This window comes from Oryx dammah, unplaced genomic scaffold (genome assembly GCF_014754425.2).
Source record: "Oryx dammah isolate SB20612 unplaced genomic scaffold, SCBI_Odam_1.1 HiC_scaffold_8, whole genome shotgun sequence".
Taxonomy (NCBI): Eukaryota; Metazoa; Chordata; class Mammalia; order Artiodactyla; family Bovidae; genus Oryx; species Oryx dammah.
The window spans coordinates 35,921,756-35,939,536 of record NW_024070192.1 but is presented as its reverse complement, the minus strand read 5'-3'; the positions used below and the strand labels follow the sequence as shown (position 1 = coordinate 35,939,536).

The following is a 17,781-nucleotide window of genomic DNA, read 5'->3' as shown; positions in this document are numbered from 1 at the left end:
CACGCAAAGACAGGCACAATAAAGGACAGAAATGGTATGGACCTAACAGATGCAGAAGATTTTAAGAAGAGGTGGCAAGAATACAGAGAAGAACTACACAAAAAAAGATCTTAATGACCTAGATAATCATGTTGGTGTGATCACTCACATAGAGCCAGACATCCTGGAGTGTGAAGTCAAGTAGGCCTTAGGAAGAATCATTATGAATAAAGCTAGTGGAGGTGATGGAAGTCCAGCTAAGCTATTTCAAAAAGATGATGCTGTTAAAGTGCTGCCCTCAATATGCCAGCAAATTTGGAAAACTCAGCAGTGGCCACAGGACTAGAAAAGTTCAGTTTTCATTCCAATCCCAAAGAAGGGCAATGCCAAAAAGAATGTTCAAACTACCGCACAATTGCACTGATTTCACATGCTAGCAAAGTAAAGCTCAAATCCTCCAAGTTAGGCTTCAACAGTATGTGAACTGAGGACTTCCAAATGTACAAAAGGATTTACAAAAAGCAGAGGAATCAGAGACCAAATTACGAGTATCCGCTGGATCACAGAAAAAGCTACAGAACTCTAGAAAACCATATACATCTGCTTCATTGACTAGGCTAAAACCTTTGAATGTGCAGACCACAACAAACTTAAAGAGATGGGAATACCAGACCACTTTAGCTGTTTCAAATCCTGAAAGATGATGCTATGAAAGTGCTGCACTCAATATGCCAACAAATCTGGAAAACTCAGCAGTGACCACAGGACTGGAAAAGGTCAGTTTTCATTCCAATTCCAAAGAAAGGCAATGCAAAAGAATGCTCAAACTACCGCACAATTGCACTCATCTCACATGCTAGTAAAGTAACGCTCAAAATTCTCCAAGCCAGGCTTCAGCAATACGTGAACCGTGAACTTCCTGATGTTCAAGCTGGTTTTAGAAAAGGCAGAGGAACCAGAGATCAAATTGCCAACATCCACTGGATCATGGAAAAAGCAAGAGTTCCAGAAAAATATCTATTTCTGCTTTATTGACTATGCCAAAGCCTTTGACTGTGTGGATCACAATAAACTGTGGAAAATTCTGAGAGAGATGGGAATACCAGACCACCTGACCTGTCTCTTGAGAAATCTGTAGGCAGGTCAGGAAGCAACAGTTAGAACTGGACATGGAACAACAGACTGGTTCCAAATAGGAAAAGGAGTACATCAAGGCTGTATACTGTCACTCTGCTTATTTAACTTCTATGCAGAGTACATCATGAGAAACGCTGGACTGGAAGAAACACAAGCTGGAATCAAGATTGCTGGGAGAAATATCAATAACCTCAGATATGCAGATGACACCACCCTTATGGCAGAAAGTGAAGAGGAGCTAAAAAGCCTCTTGATGAAAGTGAAAGAGGAGAGTGAAAAAGTTGGCTTAAAGCTCAACATTCAGAAAACGAAGATCATGGCATCTGGTCCCATCACTTCATGGGAAATAGATGGGGAAACAGTGGAAACAGTGTCAGATTTTATTTTGGGGGGGCTCCAAAATACTGCAGATGGTGACTGCAGCCATGAAATTAAAAGACACTTACTCCTTGGAAGAAAAGTTATCACCAACCTAGATAGTATATTCAAAAGCAGAGACATTACTTTGCCGACTAAGGTCCATCTAGTCAAGGCTATGGTTTTTCCTGTGGTCATGTATGGATGTGAGAGTTGGACTGTGAAGAAGGCTGAACGCCGAAGAATTGATGGTTTTGAACTGTGGTGTTGGAGAAGACTCTTGAGAGTCCCTTGGACTGCAAGGAGATCCAACCAGTCCATTCTGAAGGAGATCAACCCTGGGATTTCTTTGGAATGGATTGGTTGGATCTCCTTGCAGTCCAAGGAATGATGCTAAAGCTGAAGCTCCAGTACTTTGGCCACCTCATGGGAAGAGTTGACTCACTGGAAAAGACTCTGATGCTGGGAAGGATTGGGGGCAGGAGGAGAAGGGGACGACAGAGGATGAGATGGCTGGATGGCATCACTGACTCGATGGACGTGGGTCTGAGTGAACTCCAGGAGATGGTGATGAACAGGGAGGCCTGGCGTGCTGCAATTCATGGGGTCGCAAAGAGTCAGACATGACTGAGTGACTGAACTGAACTTAGCTGCCTTCTGCAAAACCTTTATGTGGGTCAAGAGGCAACAGTTAAAACCCAACATTGAACAGACTGGTTCAAAATTAGGAAAGGAGTATGTCAAGGCTGTATACTGTCACCCTGCTTATTTAACTTATATGCATAGTACATCATACAAAATGCCAGACTGGATGTAGCACAAGCTGGAATCAAGACTATAGAGAGAAATATCAATAACCTCAGATACGCAGATGACACCACCCTTATGGCAGAAAGTGAAGAGGAATTAAAGGGCCTCTTGGTAAAGATGAAAGAGGAGAGTGAAAACCCTAGCTTAAAACGACATTCAAAAAATGAAGGTCATGGTATCAGGTCCCATCACTTCATGGAAAATAGATGGGGAAACAATGGAAAAAGTGACAGACTATAAGCTCCAAAATCACTGTGGACAGTGACTGTAGCCATGAAATTAAAAGACACTTGCTTCTTGGAAGAAAAGCTATAACAAACCTAGACAATGTATTAACAAACAGAGACATTACTTTGCCTACAAAGGTCTGTATAGTCAAAGCCATGGTTTTTCCAGTAGTCATGTTCAGATGTGAGAGCTGGACAATAAAAAAGGCTGAACACCAAAGAATTGATGCTTTCGAACTACGGTGAGGGAGAAGACCCTTGAGAGTACCCTGGACAGCAGGAAGATCCAACCAGTCAATTCTAAAGGATATCAACCCTGAATATTCATTGAAAGGACTGATGCTGGAGCTGAAGCTCCAATACTCTGGCCACCTGATGCGAAGAACTGACTCTGTTGAAAAAACCCTGATGCTGGGAAAGATAGAAAGCAGGAGAAGAAGGGGACAACAGAGGATGAGATAGATGGTTGGATGCCATCACTGACTCAATGGACATGAGTTTGAGCAAACTTTGTGAGATGATGATGGTCAGGGAAGCCTGGCATGCTACAGTCCATGGGGTTTCAAAGAGTTGGACACAACTGAGTAACTGAACAACAACAACATGAAAGAATAAACAAATACATAAATGGAACAGAAACAGTGAGCCCAGAAGTAGATAGATTCACACAAATATAGATGACTGATCTGTGACAAAGAAAGGCAATTCAATGAAGAAACGACAGCCTTTTCAACAAATGATGGTGCTGGAACAACTGAAATCCACATGCAAAAATAAAGAAAAAAGAATTTAGATACAAATCTTACACCCTTCACAAAAAATAACTCAAAATGAGTCACAGACCTAAATGTAAAATGCAAAACTATAAAACTCCTGGAGCAAAACATAGGGGAAAATCTAGATGACAATGACTTTTTAGATATAGCACCAAACGAACAATCCATGAAAGAAATAATTATAAGTTGGGTTTCATTAAATTTAAAAGTTCTGCTTGTGAAAGACATTGCCAAGGGAATAAGACAAGCCACAGATCTGGAGAAAATACTTGCAAAAGACATGTCTGATAAAGTCCTGTGATCCAAAATATACAAAGCCCTCTTAAAGCTAAACAATAAGAAAATTAACAATCTCATTAAAAGTTATGCAAAAATTCTGAAGACACCTCACGAAAGAAGATATACAAACAGTAGTAATTTCAACATCATGTGTCTTTCAGTAACTGCAAATTAAAACAATTAAAGATACCACCACACATCTACTAGAATGGCTAAAATCAAAAACACAGACACTTGCTGAACAAACGCTGGAAAAAGTGGAACAAGAATTCTCATTTATGGCTGGTGGGAATGCAAAATGGTACATCCACTTCAACATACTCTTCCCATATGATCCTGCAATCACACTCCTTAATATTTAGCCAAACGAGTGGAAAACTTACATCTGCACAAAAACCTGCTTTACAGAAGTTTTATTGCTAACTGTCAAAACTTGGAAGCAATCATGACGTCCTTCAATAACTGAATAACTCGTACATCCAGAAAATGGAGTATTAATCAGTCCTTAAAAAAAAAAAAGGAGAACTGGGCTACCAAGCCACAAAAAGACATGATGAAACCTTAAATGTGTATTACTAAATGAAAGAAGCAATCTGAAAAGGCCACATAACTGTATGATTCCAACTATATAACATTCTGGAAAAGGCAGAAACCATGGAAACAGTAAAAAGATCAGTGTTTGCCAAGGATCTAGGGGAAAAGACAGATGAGTAGGTAGAACACAGGGGATTTCCTAGGCAAGGAAACTATTCTGTACAAAGATACATGCATTGCATGTTTATCCAAACCCACAGAATGTACAACATGAAGAGTGAATAATGTAAATGGACTTGGGCTGATAATGATGTGCAGGTTCATCGATTACTTACAAACTTGCTACACTGGTGGAATGTTGTGGAATGCTGATGGTGGGGAAATGGGGAGGGGGTACAAGGGAACTTCTGGCTCCTTGTACTTTCTGTTCAATTTGTACTTTCCATTCAGTTTTGCTGTGAAACTAAAACTACTCTAAAATCTAGGGTCTACTGATTAAAACCGGTAACAATATCTGTATCCCCAGTGTCTAGCATGGTATCTGGTCTATAGTGAATACTGAAAAAGTAGTAATTTAAAAAACACACAGCACAGAGCAAGGCATGTAACAGTTCAACAAACCACAGCTTTTATTTTATTATGAACTAATACGATACAGAGAAACAAAACAAATTTGAGGGAATGTTACCACACATTAAACAGAGTTGAGAGTTTTAATCAAAAGAGTATCTTAGATGTTCAATGCATAAATCACATGGACTCCATGTCTGGAATATTCTGAAATTTTTAGGGACACCATTTTAGGAAGAACACTAACTACAGGGTAATGGAACATCTGGCTAGCCAAACAGAGGAATGGAGAGGGTATAGATAGAACCCTCATATGAGGAACTGCCAAGATGGAAGCAAGCTCTTTAATATCTAGACCTTTTTTGTGTGGAAGAGAAAATAAGGTTGATTTTGACTCCTTCATTAGTCTCTAATGAGAAAAACTGAACAAAGTCACCTTCCAACATAGCTTTCCCTGTTCTTTTACTTGTAGTAAGTTTCCCCTGTGTTCCAGAGAAGAGCAATATACTAACGCTAGGCACCTCCTCATTTCACATTATTGTTCCTAAGGTTCATTCCTCCACTATATCATAAAATCCCTGAAATCGGAACTATGCAGAATGCCAGTTCTGCATTACCTGGCACAACTGTACTACACAAAAGAGAACAATTGTTTACGAAATACTCCTATGAAGACTAAACTCAATTTAATGATTAATTATACAAGAACAACACAGCAAATTTCACTAAATAAAAACCAAAATTAGAGTCCTTAAGATTCAAAGGCAATTCCATCCACTGAGTAGTCAGGTAAGACATACAATTAAAGGATTGTTATACAACCCCAGGCTACTGCATGTAGGCACTCTGAAGTAGTTAAGACTGTGAAAGGTTAAGCTCAGGGCTTTTGTGTTTCATATCAAGTTTAGTGGTTGGCAGCTTTATCAAATAATAATAAACCAAATATATGTATTATTGAATAAAATGGTGTTAAAACAATAGATTTAACACCTTCAGTTCAGTTTAGTCACTCAGCCCTGTCTGACTTTGCAACCCCATGGACTGCAATGCACCAGGCCTCACTGTCCATCACCAACACCTTGAAAGAAAAATTAAGTTAGAGCCCTATGTCACATCAAAAATGAACTCCAGATTCAGGCAGGTTCCCCCAGCAAGCCAGAAAGCAGCTTTCCAGGGAGCTCTGCCCTTCAGAGGGCCAGAGCTGCACCTCCTCCAACCAAGTCTGGATCTCTGGGAGCAGCCTCTTGAAGATGTGTTTCTTCTTTGGATGCTCTCCCTTAGCCCTAGAGGCCATAGCTGATCAATATCTCTACTATTCCTGTATTCTTCAGGCTGTTCTTTTTCCCTTAGGTAATCTCTTATGTGGGCTTAAATGGTAAAGAATCTGCCTGCAATGCAGGAGACCCCAGTTCGATTCTTGGGCTGGGAAGATTCCCTGGAGAACGAATATCTATTTAGTTAACAATTATTTATATTAAACTTTATCTGTTAAGTTTAAAAATAAATAAATTTCAGATGATCTATAGTACTAATTACACCTCCCTTGCCTTCCTTAACTCTGTTGCCAATCTAGCAACCAGAGTGATTGGGTTTGGGGTTGTTCTTTTTAAATGTAAGTCAGATCACACCACTCCTCAGCTCAAAACGTTGTCAATGATTCCCCATAGTGAAAGTCAATCTTTACAATGCTCTAGGGCCCTATAATACCTGTGACCTTTCACCTCTTATTTTACTCCTCACTTCTCCCTTCCCTCTCCCACATCCCTCGACCTACCCAATAATTTCATTCTAGCCACACTGACCTCCATGCCATCCCTCAAACATGACAGACACATTCCTTCACTAAGGCATTCGCAAAAATTGATCCCTCTGTCTGGAATACTCTTCCTTCAGATATCCACATATTAGTTCTTCTATCGCCTTCAAGTCTTTGGTCAAATGTCACCTTCTCAACAAGCTTACTCTGACCACTCTATTTAAAACCAGCCTACCCCGCCTCCTTTTACTCTGTTCCATTTTTTTTCTTTTTCTATAGCACTTATCACCTAACAATCCATATGATTTGCTTATGTTTGTTGTTTAATATCTGTTTCTCCCATGCCAGGGCAGGGCTTTTTATTATCTGTGTGGTCCACCGATATATTTCAAATATCTAGAATTGCGCCTGGCAAGTAGTACACACTCACATTTGTTAACAGTTTCACACTTGTCTGTGGGATAAACTAACGGCCTTCTGCTTCACTACTTAGGAACAAGGACTAGGTTTTTTTCATCATTTTATTTCCTAGAGCTCTGCCTAGACTAGGCACACAAACATTTATTAACTGTAGATTTTTTTTTTTTGGTCTATCAGAAGACACAATTTTAAAACAACTGACATTATCCAGGGCTTATAAGAATGTAGGGGAAATCTACCCTCTCATATACTATTAGCAGGTATGTAAACTGATACTTTTTGAGAGTAAGCTAGCAATAGCTATTAAAATTTAAATCACTCAGAGCTCACGCCCTTTAATTCAGTAGTCTTACAGAAGTACCTGAAAAGTATGTACAAAAATATCTAGACCAGAACTACTTATAAAATGGAAAAATTGAAAGCAATCTACCTATCTACCAATAAAGATAGAGGCAAATAAATCATGTTTATTTGGTACATGTTATGTGACAACATTCTTTAAAAAGAATGAGGCAGATCTGTAGCAATCAACTGGAAAGTAGCCCACGATCTAGTAAACAGATCAGGGGGCTCTGGCATCAGATAACCTGGATTTGAATCCTGGCTCCCCTCACTTCCTAGCTAGGTAATTCTAAGCACTTTTTAACTTCTCTGTGCTTCAATTTCCTCATCAATAAAACAGGAACAATATTATAATAGCATCCACTTCACTGACCTGAAGATTTCCTGAGATAATGCATGCAGTGTCTATAGCACATTTATAGGCACATAACCATTTACAAGTATTTAATCAGAACAGTTATCATTTACAAGTGAAATAGACAAGCTGCAGACCTATGTATGTAAATCATGTCCATTTCAGGGGGAAAAGTCTATGAAATTTATAGAAAAAAGTCAAGTACAGAAAACTTAATAATGGTTTCCTCTCAGAGATGAGAGAAGACATACTTAATGGAAAGAATTTAGAATATAGTGTTTTTAAATAAAAAAGAAATGAAGTAAAATCAGAGCAAATGCTTCTAAGAGTTTAACTTAGATTTTAAAATATTACAGTTTGAAATAGTTTACATTATATATACTCTTTGAATTCTCAAGATATAACAATCAGCTGAAATTTGACTATTAAAGTTACCTTCGCTCTAAATGAGTAAACTAAGGTGCACAATCCAAAAAACAGTTTTTAAAAAACTTACAAAATAAGGACTTGGACTGCAAGGAAATCAAATCAGTCAAACCTAAAGGAAATCAACCATGAATATTCACTGGAAGGACTGATGCTGAAACTCCAATACTTTGGCCACAGCATTCGAAGAGCCGACACACTAGAAAAGATTCTGATGTCGGGAAAGATTGAGAGTAGGAGGAGAAGGGGACAACAGAGGATGAGCTAGTTAGATAGCCTCACTGACTCAATGGACATGAACTTCAGCAAATTCTGGGAGATAGTGGAGGACAGAGCAGCCTGGCATGATGCGGTCCATGCGGTTACAAAGAGTTGGACATGACTTAGTGACCAAACAAGAAAATTATTACACTTTAACCTATAGATTTTACACACAAATCAATTCTTTTTTAACCTACAATATCTCCACAAAAAATAAAAGATATGTCAAAGAAAGAAAAGAAAACAACATCAACGTAAATTAAAACTGCTTCTAAAATGGGATACCTGAGAATTCCCTGGCAGTCCAGTGGCTAGGACTCTGTGCTCTCACTGCCGAGGGCCTGGGTTCAATCCCTGGCCAGGGAACTAAGATCCTATGAGCCGTGCAGCGCGGTCAAAGAAAAAAATAAAAAGGAATAAAAGCTAGATTAAAGTCAAAAAGTAAAAGTTACCTTTTACTGTCAGTTTAACTCAAAAGAATTCTGCAATTTTTTAATAACAGCAGGGCTAGGAAATTCAAGTGTGCTTAAAGCTAAAGTGTTAAGTAGTGGTCTATACTAAGTTCAGCAAAAGAGAAAAATTAAATCTCCCAGGATGAATTTCTAAGACATAGACACAAATCACTCAAATACACTGAATTTTCTCTTTTGTTAACAGTAGCTGTGGCTGCTCATTTACTACACTAATTGAAAATACTGCAATCTATGCAAACTAAATCTCATCCCATAGTCACAGGATTTGAAAAATGGGGAATAAACCTGTAGTAAGAATACATGATTTCTTGAAGCTAATTCTTCCTAACCTCTTTCAAGTGCTTAGTCACTTCTGCCTATTTACAACGAAGACCATTTCACATCTAGAAAGAGGGAGGGAATTTTGATTCCGGACTGTCATGTCACCTGAGCCGCCCTAGACGTTTGTTTCCATGCAACTCAAGAGAAGGCAGCCGCCAGCTAAGCATACCTCCCACTCCAGATCAGAACCAGAAGCCACTGGGGCTCCCTCTACTCTGCCTCTGCCTGCAATAACAAAGAGGTGTTTGTAGAAGCGCAGTGTTTTCTTCCCTGACACCAAATGCAAAAGGTGAGGATTAAAAGGTAGCCTGAAAACTCGTTTCCTCCAACAGTCCACCAGAGAATGCCTCCCATCTACTGAAACAGAAATAGCATCCAGATTTTCACACAACTCCAGGTGTGTGGGTGCTAGACATCTCTCCGCAGGCAGCTAACAAAACCTAAAACTAGAGGCAAACAGGCTTTAGAGTACACTCCAAGAAAGAAGTTAGCATTAAAATCTGGTAACATGGTTTCACGTTCCTCAAAGGCAAGAACAAAGAATCAGGTTTTCATGAAATATTATCTTAAGAGACAACCCTAGGCAAAGGCAAGTTTTTAAGCACCAACTATGTGCCAGTGCCAAACCCCAACATTCCACTCACACTTAAAGATGCTAAGCACACACGCTGATTATAGAAATACACCTGAAAGAACTCTCACTCCCAGATACAACAGTACCTTGCCAAGGACCAGGCACAAAATAGTAACACCTGGAACCATGTGGTCACTCTCTGAAGCTGGGCTTAGCCAACTTCCCAGAGGTCGGGAAGGCCTGACAGCCACCTGGGACTGTTTAGGATAGGACTTTCTCCTTCCTTCCATGGATGGAAGTGCTATAAAAGACACGTTTTTGCCTCGATTTCAGCATTCCCAAATACCACCTTAATACTAATCACTTACATAAAGTCACGTTATCTCCCTTACAGACAAAAAATAAAGGCACGAATTAATCTCTTCTCATGAGAACACTCAAGTTCAAAGAGGCTAAGAAACCTGCATAGTGCTTGTTAGTGAAGGCTCCAGGTGCTTTAGACGCCCAGGCCCCAGCACTTAACCATTAAGCCACGACGCCTCTCAAGGAACGCTACTAAAACCAGTTACTGATCCGAGCCAGTTAGTTTCATGCCACAAAACTGAGCTCAAAGCATTCAGTGACATGGACGGAGGCGGGGCGTGGGGAGGGCACATCACCACTACCTAAGCAATTTCTTTTTCTTTTAACGAATATAGCACATGTTCCTGATTTCCATCCTCCTCACGGGCAGAACCCACGTGCCGGTCCCACCGCTACCCAGAGCAGCTCCCTCTCCACGCTGCCCAGCTCACCCGCACCCCCCTCACTCCGCCCCCACCCCAGCCACGGCCAACGCCGGCACCTCCCGCCCCCTCGCCAGAGACGGCCGTCCAGGCCCTCGCACCGCCCTCGCGTGCAGCCAGCGCCGGACCCCGCGCGCTCCCGCCTCCGCCCGGCGGGGTCACCTCCGAGGCCTATGCGCGCCCTTCCCGCCACCCGCAAGTCCCCTGGCGACGCCGGCGCCGGGCAGGCCGCGCCCGCCGCGCCTGCCATGGTGGGCGCCTCACCGTCAGGCTGAGGAGCCGGGCCCGGCTGCGCCATGGCCGGGCGGCCGGCCTCGGAGAGCGGGGATGGGCGGGGAAGCGGCGTCCCGGGCTCCCGCGGGCTCAGCTGGCGGAGGAGGCGTCGACCGAGCCGCCGCCGCCGCCGCCCAGGGAGGAACCGCTAAGGCTGAAGCCGCCGGCGCCGCCACAGCCGCGGGCAGAGACGGACCCGAGCGCCGACCTCCGCCTCCTCATCCTGACAGCGGGAAATAAGCAGTGCGCAGGCGCGGGGGGATGGGGCGGCACGTGACGTCGCCCTGAGGGGAGGGGAGGGGCTTTGCGAAGGGAGGGGCTCGCAGCGCGAGGCGGAGGCTGGAGGAGGGGCGGGGGGCGTGGTGGGGGAGGAGGAGGCTGAATAGGGGAGGAGGGAGGAGAGGAGGGGGAGGGAGAACAGGACAAGAGCTGCGGCGGCGGGAAAGGCCAGGCCTTGTTCAGGGGCAGCTCCCCGCCCTCCGCCCCAGAACAGAGACGAGGAAAAAATAATTACAAAAAGAAGGGCGAGAGAGGAGGCTAGATCGTGAAATTAGTGCAAATCCAGCCTCTACCTCTTCTAGCTATGTGACCTTGGGCGAGTCACTTAACCTCTTTAAACCTCTGCCTATATAATGGCTACTAAAAGTTTAAATAAGTGTGCGGAACTGTTTCTTAGGTACTCTCCATCACGCACCTATGTGTGCTATGACTTTTCAGTGCCACGCATCATGAGGGGTGCTGGGGATACAGCCAGACACAGTTCTTGCACCCACAAGGAGAGAGGGAGAAGATGGTAGGCAGACAATACCGCCCTTACACCTGGGCATAGGTACACACATTAGAGGTGCACCTCTACCCCAGCTCTGACCGCATTCCTTACCTAGTGTCCAGGGACCATTCCCACCTGGCATCTGTGCTTCTCTTTCAGGACTAAGTTCTTGGAACTTGTGACCCCTGAATTCCCTCCCCAAATGACTGGAGGCTGTGGGCTCTTCTCCAGGCCATGTTCTCTAGGGTAGAGTCTGGGGACACCTAGAAGTGGCTGAGGGGCAGCTGTGCTTGGGGGAGGAGCACGTTACTCAGACATTTGAGCTTCTGTGTACACAGATGCCTGGAGAAGGCAATGGCAACCCACTCCACTACTCTTACCTGGAAAATCCCATGGACATGGAGGGAGGTGTGTGGTGGGCGACAGTGCATGGGGTCGTGAAGAGTCAGAGACGACTGAGCGACTTCACATTCACTTTTCGCTTCACATTCACTTTTCGCTTTAATGCATTGGAGAAGGAAATGGCAACCCACTCCAGTATTCTTGCCTGGAGAATCCCAGGGACAGAGGAGCCTGGTGGGCTGCCATCTATGGGGTCGCACAGAGTCAGACACGACTGATGCGACTTAGCAGCAGCAGCAGTACACAGATGCCTAGTGCAGGACAGAGATGGAAAAAGAGGGCAGGTGGGCCAGGGCAAGTGCTCCCACCACCACCTCAGTTGTGTGAAGTTGCTCAGTCGTGTCCGACTCTTTTGCGACCCCATGGACTGTAGCCTACCAGGCTCCTCTGTCCATGGGATTTTCCAAGCAATGGTACTGGAGTGGATTGCCATTTCCTTCTTCAGGGGATCTTCCCAACCCTGGGATCGAACCCAGGTCTCCGCATTGTAGACAGACGCTTTACCGTCTAAGCCACCAGGGAAATCCCACCTCAGTTAAGCACATAAATCTGAGGAGTCCGGGGATCCTAAATTTGAGCCTGGTCTTCCGTGGCATTAAAGATGTATATTTGTCAAGGTAGAATAGAGCATATGAACAGTTGGAGTGACTTATAATTTTAAATAATTTAGGTAGACATGTTGCATCTCTTTGTACTTTTGACCCAAATTCTGCTAACATTAGAAAAGGGCCTGTATACAGACTTGAGTCTTTTGAGCAGTTACTATATTCAAATGACTGATATGCCTTTGAGAGAGCAAGCAGAGTGGCTTCCCCAATCCCCCGTTAAATGACTCTCCTGCAGATCCATGCTGGACATGAAGACCTTTGTCCAGGATAAGACAGCCCAGTGCAGCTTCTATCTGGTGATGACTAATTCAAGGCAGGGGCCATAAAGATAGCAGATGCTGATACCATCTACAGAAGGAACTCTTCTAGTGAGTAAGAGGTACGTTTATTGCCATTGATAATCTGGGGCTTGAAGCCAGGCCCCCAAGGTCAAGGTCAGTCAGAAAGGATTAGACTGCTGATCTAAACACATAGAGCACCCCACACAAAGGAGGTGGTTGAAAAAGCAATTTGGAAATCACATTAGGAGCATGCATGGATTATGTACATTTTCATATTTTTAGGTAAATCCTAACACCCAGCAATTCCACCCCCAGGCATACATTTTAAAGAAAACTAGTGTATGCTCAAAGCCATTATTAACTGTAAAGACATGATTCTTATATTTTGAAAGAAATTGGGAGATAAGATTTAAACACATGTAATAATTACTTATCAATTACATTACACATGTGCCACAGTAGATACAGAATATCTAAGGTGACATAGCTTATAATAAAAGCCCAAGAATTCATCAACAGAATAAATTTTAAAATATTCATAAAATGGAATAGTCTACAGCAATAATAATGAACAAACAACAGCTACATAGTCAATATAGATGAATTGCACAAACATAATTCTGAGAGAAAGAAGTTGTAGAATAATACATACAGAGTGAGTCCATTTATATAAAATTTCAAAACAGGCAAAACTAAACCTCATCCATGCTGCTGCTGCTGCTGCGTCGCTTCAGTTGTGTCCGACTCTGTGCAACCCCATAGACGGCAGCCCGCCAGGCTCCCCCGTCCCTGGGATTCTCCAGGCAAGAACACTGGAGTGGGTTGCCATTTCCTTCTCCAATGCATGAAAGTGAAAAGTGAAAGGGAAGTTGCTCAGTTGTGTCTGACTCTTAGCAACCCCATGGACTGCAGCCCACCAGGCTCCTCCATCCATGGGATTTTCTAGGCAAGAGTACTGGAGTGGGGTGCCATTGCCTTCTCCAAACCTCATCCATACAAAGTTGGTAAACTGTAAAATGGGAAGAGAAGGACTTTCACAGAAGTCATGACAGTGGTTCCTGAACCAAGGAGGGAAGGACATGGGATGAAGGATGGTATCTAAAGCCCACCTTCTACAGTGCTGACAATGTGATATTCTTAAACTGGGTCCACCTAAACTAATTATAAATCTGGGAAGGTGATGTTCAGATGAGAAAGACTTAGCAGTAGTTGCCAAATACAAGCTTAAAATGAGCCAACTTGATGCAACTGCTGGAAAGTATTGATTCTGTGCTTCATGAACAGAGTCACAGAGACTCTTGTTAGAATTCACAATCGGAAAAAAAAATAGAGTCACAGTGTGTAAATCACAAGAGGTGATGCCTGTTCTGCACTTTGCCCTGATTAGGTCACATCAGCATTGCTGACTATGTTTGCTCTGCACACCATTGTTTGCAAGGGGACACTAACCAGCTGGAGTGGGTGGAGTCCCAGGGAATGAAGAATCTGAAAATTATTTCCTGATGGAAATAGCAGGCAAAAGTACTCTAGTGGGGGAGGCGGGGGAGATGACTTGAGCTGTGAAGGCTGTCTTCAAATTGTGGAAGTCAATGTGTACAAGCCTGCTGTATGCCCAGAAACTGCAGCAAGACAGGCTTCAACCAACCTGAAGAAGAACTTTTTCTCAGAGCTAACTAGAGAAAGAAGGGGCTACTTTTCAGGGAAGGAGTCCCTGTCATTGTAAGTGTACAAGTAGAGCTGGCTAGCAACTGGTCAGAGATGCTTACAGAAGGATTCCTACTACATTGATGGAATTAGACTAGACCATCTTTACAGTCCTTTTCAATGTCAAGGTTCTGCAATACTGATGGCAATAAGTTTGCTGCATTTTAAAGTTTACTAGGTTTCCCTGGTGGCTCAGTGGTAAAGAATTCACCTCCCAATGCAGGAGATGCAGGTTTGAGCCCTGGATCAGGAAGATCCTCTGGAGAAGGAAATGGCAACCCATTCCGGCATTCTTGCCTGAAAAATCCCCCTGAAGGGCTACAGTCCATGGGGTCACAAAGAGCTGGATGCAACTGAGCATACATGCAGCTTCTCATGTATTACTTCATTTTACTTCTCACAGCATTCCAGAAGGTATACAGTAGACACAAAGTAGATAAACCAAACTTTCCTGGATAAATCCCATGTCAAAATTCTCCAAATTTTCCATGTCAGAATCCTCCGGTTTCTGCAAGTGCAGGTACGGCTCTGAGATGAGGTGTCCCAACTTGACAATCAGCTGACAGTACTCAGAAGTGTTGGGGTTCTCTCTCTCTAGGATCCAGATTCTCTAGGGCAGGAAGGAACCAAAGAGTAGGCTTATGACACCATACTTCTCTGATCTTCAATAAAGGCAACTTCTGTGCAGGATGGAAGTGTTTCACATGTATGCTTTCCCCTTGTAAGTTTTCTGTAAACCATCCACATCAATGCTATTTGATCACCATTCACCTGCTTCTCACTTCTCATTGGATTACAAACCATAATTTTAACCATTATTAATAATAACACCACTTAGCTGAGCACCTACTACTATATGCTAGAGATATTACCTGATAACAGCTCTTAGGAGTAGATTCTATTATCCCAGAACTCAGAGAGGTTAAATGACTTGTCCATGTTACACGGTAAACAGAAGAACTAGAATTCAAATCCAAATCTGTCTCACCCCAGAGTATATGCTTTTTGCTGTCAGTGCCGACTAACCATGTTTATCGGGTATCAGCAAATACCCCAACATTTCAGTGCCATTATCAACTGAATTCATTTTTAGAAGTTTAAAAAATGATATCTCCGAAAGTTACCCTTCTTTTTAAAATAATTTTATTTATTTATTTTTGACTGTGCTGGGTCTTCCTTGCTGTGCAGGCTTTTCTCTAGTTGCAGTGAACGGGAGCTAGTCTCTAGCTGCGGTGCATGAGCTTTAGGTGTGCGGGCTTCAGTAACTAAAACCCATGAGTCCAGTAGTTGCAGCTCCTGGGCTCTAGAAATAGCTGTGACGGATGGCCTTATTTGCTCCGAGGCACATGGTATCTTCCTGAATCAGGGATCGAATCCATGTCTCTTGCATTGGCAGGTAGATTCTTTACCACTGAGCCACCAGGGAAGCCCGTTACACTTCTTTTAATTACTTGTTTATTTTTTCAGATTATTTGACTAAAATTCTAGTTTTCGTTTTTTAAATATATAGAGAAAGCAAAAATACTTCCTCGACCTCTCCTCCTCCCAATACACACACAATCCCACACCTCTCTCCAGGGCAAACTACTGTTGTTACCAGTTTTGTGTGAATCCTTTCAGACATTTTTTTATGCATCTATGAACATGCTGAAACATGTGCCTCTGTTTTATGTTCCTCACATAGATATGATCATATTGTACATTTACTCTGAACTTGTGTTTTTCCTCAACGGTATGGTCAATACCTATGGCTTTTCTTCATTCTTTTTAACTCTCATGTAGTTTTCCTTCTTGGTAAATGGTTAGGTTACTGACAGTTTTTCATTACTTACAAGCAATGCTGCAAGGGACATGCGTACCTATCTAGGCACTTATATGAGTGATTTTTCAGAAGATTTATATACCCCCTTAGAATTACTAGATCAAAAATCATGAAAACTTTTTCATTTAATGAATCTTGACAAAAAGCATCACATCAATAATATGACAACAGTATATGCACATATTTGTTTCTGTACCTCCTTACCAGTATTGGCTTTTTCAGTCTTCTTTATGTCTGCTAATCTGATGGACCAAAAAAATCTGATGGACAATAAGCATTTCCCTGAATATCAGTGAGAGTAGAAACCTTTTCATGTTTATTTTTATCTGCTGTTTGCATATAGCAGATAAAAATAAAGTTATATAAAGTTATATAAACTTTATATAAATTAAGCTATTTGTCTTTTATTATTGATTTGTAGGTGTTCCTAGGTATTCTGGATAGTAACTGTTGGTATGTTATATATAGTGTATTTTCTTCTAGTTTGTTATTTATCTTTTCATTTTAATAACACTAATAGTTATTTACTTACAGAAGTTTTACATTTTTTATTTTTAAAAATATTTATTTATTTGGCTGTGCGAGTTCTTAACTGTGACACGGGATCTTCAATCTTTATCACAACATGTAGGATCCTTTTTTTTTTAAGTTGCAGCATGTAGGATCTAGTTCCCTGACCAGGGATTAAACCTGGGCCCCCTGAATTAGGAGTGCAGAGTCTCAGCCACTGGATCACCAGAGAAATCACAGAAGTTTTACATTTTAATTGTCAACTTTTATATCTTTTCATAGCTCCTGGATTTTTTCATCTTGTCCAAGAAGGCCTTTCTCACTTCCAAATTCATATATGTATTCTCAATAGTTTTCCCAGTATTTCCCCAATATTATAATTTTAGTTTTTCATGTTTGGATTTTTAATCTACCAGGAATTATTTTTCATATGGAATGAGGCAACGGTGGAAAAGTACATGGCAACCCACTCCAGTATTCTTGCCTGGAGAATCCCAAGGACAGAGGAGCCTGGCGGGCTATGGTCCATAGGATCACAGAGAGTCTGACACGACTGAGTGACTTAGCATGCACGCACACATAAGGTAGGGGATCTAACTTAATTTTTTCAGATAAATAGGCAACTGTCCTCAAATCATTATTTCCCTACTTTAATTGTTGATAAGTTTCTATAAATATATTAACTAGACTTATTTTTTTGCAAGAGGGGGGAAAAAACCTCAAATAGGTTTTTAAAAAGATGGAATTTGGTTGCTTATGTAACTGAAATATCCATAGCACCAACTGGTTTGGGAAGAAGCTTCAAATAGAGGAATAGAGCATGAGGCTATTTTGGTGGAGACCTGAATGGAAAGATGGAGGCAGCCATAGGAAGACATGAAAGGGAAGAATATTCATGCAAAAAGAGGAGAAACATATAAAAGTTTTACAAATATAACTAACTTGAAATGATCAAGAGATAAAAGAAAGCCACAATGAGTGGAGCAGGGTGAATGAAGGCCAGAGGGGTAGGAGACTCCTAGAGAGGTAA

General features: G+C 42.0%; 1 protein-coding gene and 1 long non-coding RNA gene across 5 annotated transcripts in view; both read right to left on the bottom strand.

Annotated features, from left to right (window-relative positions):
• RABEP1 (rabaptin, RAB GTPase binding effector protein 1) overlaps nt 1-10,902 on the bottom strand; it is a 94,044-nt gene extending 83,142 nt beyond the window's left edge. For 3 of the 4 annotated variants that reach the window (XM_040243668.1, XM_040243669.1, XM_040243670.1), the window contains exon 1: nt 10,647-10,902. In XM_040243668.1, the coding sequence (XP_040099602.1) occupies nt 10,647-10,680 (34 nt within the window). In that variant the 5' untranslated portion in view covers nt 10,681-10,902. The remainder of the gene's footprint in view (nt 1-10,646) is intronic. The other variant, XM_040243667.1, reaches the window with a different exon arrangement.
• Nucleotides 10,903-14,716: 3,814 nt separating this feature from the next.
• The window catches only part of LOC120866128, a 31,367-nt gene continuing 28,302 nt past the window's right edge, over nt 14,717-17,781 (bottom strand). Inside the window, exon 5 of the long non-coding RNA XR_005721596.1 lies at nt 14,717-15,029. This is a non-coding gene — a long non-coding RNA (uncharacterized LOC120866128). The remainder of the gene's footprint in view (nt 15,030-17,781) is intronic.